The sequence below is a fragment of the Quercus lobata genome, chromosome 6 (genome assembly GCF_001633185.2).
Source record: "Quercus lobata isolate SW786 chromosome 6, ValleyOak3.0 Primary Assembly, whole genome shotgun sequence".
NCBI classification, from domain to species: domain Eukaryota; kingdom Viridiplantae; phylum Streptophyta; class Magnoliopsida; order Fagales; family Fagaceae; genus Quercus; species Quercus lobata.
Window position 1 is genome coordinate 17,636,301 of NC_044909.1, and position 7,436 is coordinate 17,643,736.

Consider the following 7,436-nt stretch of genomic DNA (forward strand, 5'->3'; position numbering starts at 1 on the left):
GATTAGAAAAACAAGATGTATTTGAAAGCAAAGATCTTTCCAAGCCGGTTACAACCATGACAATAGAGGTCAATGGAACAAACACAGCAAAGATTAAACCTAATCAGAGTGTGTCTGTTTTGATACCACTTGATATGCCAAAAACGAATTGACCCCCTTGTGATTAATTAGCCAAGTTTATTAATTAATCAAATTAACATGCAAAGCACGTGGTAGCACAAACAAATCGCCAAACAACTAAATATGCAACGAAAAATAAATGATACGGTGATTTGTTTGCAAATGGGAAAAACCTACACGGCAAAAACCCCACCGGGTGATTTTCAGCTCACCATTCCCGAAACTCCACTATTATCACAACAAGCGATTACAAGTAAAGGAATCCCAAGTACCTTACCAACCTACAGTTGAACCCTTACCCCAATACCCAATTGGACTTATTTTGTAGTCATAGTTCCCCTTTCGATGCACGGCTCCCAAGTACGTGACTAACCAATTGCGCAGATCATAGTACGCGACTTCAATCGCCAACTAAGAAGGTTGTTAGCTACAGAGTTCTTCAGTTCATCCACACGATGAAGATCAAGAAAATGCTTGGTCATAAAACCCTATGGTGCATATACACAACAACTTCTTCAAAAGAAAGAGAGATGAACTAGGGCAAGAACTTCGTCTCCGGTCATAATTTGCTTGAACAAAGTTTGCTCAATGTTTGTGCAACTTGTGAACTGTTTGACTGCTCTTAAAACAATCCTTTTATATGTCTAGCGTTAGGAGAAAAGAAAGCCCAAAGACACATTCACGGATCTTAAAAAAATCATATCAGAATTCTGAAATTCTTAAACCTCGACAGATAAGAGGTGTCGAGCAGCTGTCAAGCACACGGGCTGAACAACTTCCCTAAACTTCGACACATGCTAGTTGTCGAGTTAGCTGTCGAGCTTTAGTAATTCTGCACTTTCAGCTTGTTTTCTTGGACAGACTTGAAGGCTTCAACACTTGATCTTGAAGCATGGTTTCTTGAAATATTTAAACACATCATAAATCTACCCAATTACAAGTAAAATGCGTTTTGTCAAAGGATAAGCTAATTACATAAAATCATGACATATGTTCTTAACATGTGAAACACATATGTCCTAACAACCCATAATAGGCCAAAAGTAGTTGATGGGTAAAACAGTAAAACTTATCACAGTAAGCAATATAAAGAGGCCTTAGTTGTGCACAGTGAAAAGAGGAACAACAAAAAGAGGGAGAGGCAATCAGAAAGAGTAAGGAAAAACAAGTGAGAAGAATAGCAAGAAAGAAAAGAAACAGAAAATTAAGGAAGAAAATAGGGAACATAGGAATAAGAAAGAAAATGGAGAGTATAGAAAAACAGAGAGGCTAAAAAGTGAAGTGAGGAAGCAAGAGTGTGATTGGGGCATGCATACTCCCTTCTTTCCCTCTCAATAGCCTACTCTCTAGCAAGATTAAGATGATTCGAGGATAAGCCATTTAGGCCCATTTTTTCAAAGTGGGTAATTTCCATGCCAGGATTTCCCTGTGAGACTGCCTATATTGAAGAGTGGTTCCCTTCCTGGACTTAAATCTCCTAAGGAACCAAGCGTGGCAATCTAACCATTCCTTTCTTTAAGTTGATCAAGCATTAACATAACTTCTTTTTCTTTATTTATTGTCATTAACCTATTTCCGTTGTACTCATATTATTGTGTTTTCTTTACTAGGAAAGTGGTTTAATCATTGTTAGTAAATATATTTTTCTTGTCTTATTATATTATGCCCTCCTACTATAACATTTTTGTGACAGCGTCTTCTGCCATGGGCACGTGACCAAGATCTCAGCAAAGAGGTCCTAGCTTGCATACAAGCTGGCTTGAGGTGAGTTTCAATCAAGCCAGTCCCGACTCTCCTACCCCAAAACTATTGGGCCACAACACAGTAGGAAGTAGTCCAGCCAAGAAGTACAAAAAGGCCCACTACAATGTGAATGCTCTTAAGGTCTTTCCTCCCCTGCCCCCGCCCTTGCTCCCCAAGTTTCTTCTCTCTTTTTTGTTTGTTTATTTTTGTTTTAACAACTATAAGTCCAAAGCATTCATAAAAAATAGATTTAATTATATAAGCAAAACATAATATGAATACAAATTAATTATAACAAATTAAGTATAAGCAACCATTAAATAATAAAAATTTGAATTCAACCAAATTGGATTACTAACCATAATGATTTGTTAATTGCTTTAATACATTAGAGGGGGAAAAAAAATCATACCATAAGATAAAAAATAGAAATTAAATTAAATTAAAATAGAAATGAAAAAGATGAAGAATTTTGTACTTGAAGGAAGTGATGAGCATGATAGCCAAAACACAACTACGTTTTGAATGTTTGATGACAATGGAGTCAAGTTATCATGAAAAGAAGAAACAAAAGTTGGACACATAGATTGGATTTGAAAATCTGTGTCTAGTACTCATTGAAAAAATCCTCTCATACTAGATTGAAGTGTGTATCAAAGACTTGGTTTTATTCAATAACTCATCATCGTTACCCTGCTTTGTAAGGCCTTCTGGTACAGTATACTACAGACAGAGGCGAAAGCATGGGTAGGAATGGCAACGGGTCGGGTTTGGGCCGGGTTTTTCTATACCCGGGCCCGACCCGCGGGGCGAGACCCGTAACCCGGACCCGGTCCGTTTAGGATACCGGGTTTTTTTCCCGGGGCCCGGACCCGCCCCAGCCGGGCTCCACGGGCCCCGCGGGCTCCGTTTAGGGATTGGGCCCAATTCGTGGCCCAATAAAAAAAAAGCCCAAATTTAAGATTGCCTACATCAAGCCTGCATTTTTGGGCCCAATCCAAAAAAAAAAAATTTGAGCCCAGGAGACAGTGGCACCGAAAACACAAAGATAACTTCAAATTCTACCTCTCAAAAAAAAAAAAAAAACTTCAAATTCTATCCAGTAGACAAAATGTCCGCAATCAATCATTCCATTAATTTCAATTGTACACTTTCCACATTGGTAATTACAAAACAGAAAACTCAGAAATGTTTTAAAATCAGGAAAAAAAATAAAAAAAATTAAAGAGAAGACAAACTACAACACAAACTACATATTTGACCATTTAAATATGCTTAAAGTCATGCTTCAAATTTTGCAAATCTTAATTTTTGCCTACATTAAGCCTGCACATTCACACCTCTGAAACCGAAAGTCCAAGATCCTCAGTGATTGCGGTTGGAGTAGGTGATGAAACCGAAAGTCCAAGATCACTCCCGTCGTGATCGGCGATCTTGAAGCAGGCGACGACGTTCCAGAGACGCTGACGGTACCAGAGACATGAACGGCTGCCGTAACCAGGAGTAGAGGGAGGGTAGCCGGAGCCGGAGGCTTGTGAGGGTCGGACTGAGGGACTGACGGACGGAGGGTACCAGAGGCGCTGAGGGACGAAGTGTGGGAGTGAGGGTTGTGAGGGTCGGACTGAGGGACGGCAGCGTGAGGGAGGGTCGGACTGAGGTGTGGGAGTGAGGGTGATGGAGTGTCGGAGCTAAAGCCTGAAATGAGAGAGAGGGACTGTCATACTGAGTAGGGAGGCTGCTGAAGAGTGAAAGAGTGAAGAAAATTAGGGTTAGAGTAAGGTATATATATATAGAGGGGGTAGTTTTGTAATTTCAGGTGCCGGGTTTTTACACGGGTCGGGTTTCGGGCCGGGTCTCGGATTTTTTAAATAAAACCCGGACCCGACCCGGACCCGTTTCGGATTTTTTTTGGAAAACCCATACCCGACCCTATTCCTAATCGGACCGGGTAAAATCCGGCCCATTAGGGTCGGACCGGGCCGGGTACCCGCGGATCGGGCAAAAATTGCCATCCCTAAGCATGGGTCGTCACTTTCGCCACAGTTGAAGACCAATTAAGGAGGAGAACTTTGTCGTTGATGAATTTGGAGAATTGGCTTCGGTGAGACTCGTGCCGTAATGCGAAATGGGAATTGAAGAGCCAAAGCTTCTAGAGTAAGGCAAATTAATGGCCTAACATTAGTGACGTTGGGGAGGGAGCTTTTTTTTTTTGTTTTTTTGTTTTTTTGAGAATGAAGTTAACTATAATATTAATCAAAATTGGCTAAATCAGCCTGAACAATGTGGTGAATGTCTGGTGGTACATCTTTCATCCAGACAGTTAAATTAGCTTCCCTAACAGCCCTTCTTGCAAATGCATGTGCTACATTATTCCCTTGACAACGTGCATGAGAAGAACCAATAAATTGAAAAGTACTTGACAAAAACTTAATGTCCTGAAGAATATGCCCGTGCAAAGCTAGAGACGGGTTTGGGTCTTTAAGTTCCTTGCAAATCACTTCTGAGTCTCGTTCCATAATCACTCTAGTAATGCCAAGATCCAATGCAAATTCCATGGCTCTTCTCGCGGCTAATGCTTCGACCTGGGCCACTGTTGTTAGGAGTGGCAGTTGTTGTGCCATCGATGCCATTACAGCGCCATCTTCATTCCTGATTACGACACCAATACCAGCTCTTGCTTGCTGGGCAAAAATGGCTCCATCATAGTTAACTTTGTAAAGGCCTTGGTCTGGTGGCTTCCATCTGACATGATTCCTATGCTGAGGCGTTCCAACCGTTTGATGAAGGAGTTGAAACTCGTTCTTCCTGTCTTTGGACAAGGCATGTATTTGTTCAAGAGGACACGTCGTTTCCTTGAGTCGAACCTGGTTTCGTCTATTCCACACTGCCCAACTTGTAAAAGCCAACAACGCCACATCCATCTCCTCCTCAAGGGCTCGTTTGAAGATATCCTTTATGCATCTTCCTGTCATCTCCGAAAGCCAACGTCATTGGGGATCCGCATTCCACATTACTTGCACATCAGAACAAAAGAAAATAGCATGTGAGCAATCTTCCTCCCCTGTTTTGCATGTTTCGCACTGGCCCTCAAGGGTGATCTATCTACGACATAAATTCACTTTCACCGGCAATGCTTCTCTACTAGCTCTCCACACAAAGTTTTTGATCTTGCTAGGTACCTCCAAACTCCATATTTTCTTCCGAAAACCTGAGTCTTGATCTGCTCTTTGGGGTTGTGCAGAATTCTCAAATAAAAACCAGTAACCCGACTTTACTGAGTAGTTGCCGAAGGGTGTAAAAGGCCAAACCAGCACATCCATTTGGTTTGTGGAGCTTAGGGGAATATTTTTAATGGCCTCAGCTTCTTGCTCATTAAATACATGGTCAATAATTTCGGTCCTCCATCTTATAGATACCAGATTTATTAGCACCTCCACATTCGAAGTCTTCTGTCCATACAGAACCAGTGTTGTTATCTTGGCTGAAGATTTTGATGGCACCCAGCGGTCCCCCCATATCCTTATCTTCTTCCCGTCTCCCACTCTCTATAGAGCCCCTTTTTGAATTACTTCCCTTCCTTTTAGTATACTTTTCCAAGCATAAGAAGTGGAGTGGGAGTCCTTAGCTTCTAGAATTGAACTTCTAGGAAAGAACCTAGCCTTAAAGACTCAGTAAAATAAGGATTTATCATCATGGAGAAGACGCCAAGCTAGCTTAGCAAGCATCACCTCGTTGAACATTGTCAAATCTTTAAACCCTACTCCCCCTTGATCTTTATGTAGGCACAAATCCTCCCATTTAACCCAATGTATCTTCCTTCTATCTACCCTTCGCCCCCACCAAAACTTCCTAATGAGGGTCTGTATTTCGTGGCACAAAGTAATAAGGAGATTAAAGCAACTCATCGTGTAGGTGGGAATTGCTTGGATAACTGATTTACTGAGTATTTCCCTTCCAACTTGTGATAAGAGCTTACCCTCCCATCCTTGTAATCTCTTCCAAACCCTTTGCTTCAATTGTTCAAAACTAGCTCTTTTGTTCCTCCCTACCATGGCCGGCAAGCCCAAGTATTCTTCATACTGCTCCAACTCATTTACTCCAAGAGTGTCCATAATCTGCCTTTGCACTTCATTAGGGGTACACTTGCTAAAAAAGAGTGTTGTTTTGTCTCTATTCAATTTTTGCCTTAACACCTTTTCATAAGAAGAAAGAATATCCATCACCTTTTTACACTCCTGAGTGGTAGCCCTACAAAACAAAAGGCTATCATCTGCAAAAAACAAGTGGGTTAGTTTAGGGCCATTGCGACAGATAGATACCCCCTATATATCACCTTTCTCTGTTGCTTTTTGAATCAATCATTGTAATCCTTCCGAGTATAGCAAAAATAAGTAGGGTGATAGGGGATCACCTTAGTGAATACCATGACTTGGCCTGATTTCTCCACTAGGTTCCCCATTGATCAAGATTGAGTAAGTGACTGAGGTGATGCGCTCCATAACCAATCCTATCCACCGATCATTAAACCCCATCTGAGACATCACCGTCTTTAAGAAAGACCACTCCACTCGGTCATATGCTTTGCTCATATCAAGTTTAAGAGTCATGTACCCCGAACTTCCAAAGTTGTGGTTTTTCATATAATGCAATGTTTCAAAGGCTACTAGGATATTATCTGTAATCAAATGCCCTTTGAGAAAAGCACTTTGATGTTCCGAGATAATATTGGGGAGGACTCTTTTCAACCTGTTGGCAAGAACTTTTGAAAAAATCTTATAAAGCACGTTACACAAGCTAATAGGTCTGAACTAAGTAACATACTCTGGGTTTTTTGTTTTAGGAATCAAAGTGATGAATGTATGGTTTAGAGAGTTAGGAAGGGAACCTGAATTTAGAAAACACAACACATCATGGATTACATCACCTCTCACCAATTCCCAAAAATTCTGATAAAATAATGGCGGCATTCCGTCCGGTCCCGGTGCTTTAAGCGGTGCCATTTGCTTTAGAGCCAACTCAACTTCCTAAGATTGAAAGTTTTAAGTCAAACTCTCATTCATTTCAGCTGTAACTACCCGTGGAATAGAGTCTAAATCAGACTCTTCAATCTTTGGATTGGAGGACGAAAATAGTTGCCGAAAATATGTCATGAACATGCCCGAGACTTCCTCTGGTTTAGTGCACCATATATTTGACTGATTTTTAATCCTTGTGATGAGGTTCTTGCGCCTTCTTTGGGTTGCCCGACAGTGGAAATATCGGGTGTTTCGATCACCATCTTTAAGGTACAAGGTGCATGACCTCTGTCGCCACATTCTTTCCTCTTTACCCATAAGAGAATTGATCTCTTTTTTTAGCTCAATTAATCTGCTCGAATTTCCACCCTGAAGAACCACTTTTTCTTCCCTCATTAAATCTCTTCTTTTTTTCTTTAGTTGCTTTCTAACATTGCCGAAACTGTCCTTACTCCATTTGGTAAGTGCCTTCCCACAGTTCTCTACCTTTCGGATCACCCTTGTATTTCCTTCCTCTTCATAGCTGATCTACCAAACACCTTCCACAGTTTCACCACA

The 7,436-nt window shown here is 41.1% G+C and overlaps 1 protein-coding gene across 1 annotated transcript; it reads right to left on the reverse strand.

Annotated features, from left to right (window-relative positions):
- Positions 1 to 4,112: 4,112 nt before the first annotated feature.
- On the reverse strand, positions 4,113 to 4,835 carry LOC115949925. The gene has a single exon (XM_031067186.1). It carries the CDS (start codon positions 4,833 to 4,835, stop codon positions 4,113 to 4,115), a length of 723 nt encoding a protein of 240 aa, XP_030923046.1.
- Between the last annotated feature and the right edge of the window lie 2,601 nt (positions 4,836 to 7,436).

Excerpts from the sequence above, each read along its gene's own strand:
- LOC115949925 (XM_031067186.1), bottom strand. The coding sequence starts at position 4,835 with ATGACAGGAAGATGCATAAAGGATATCTTCAAACGAGCCCTTGAGGAG.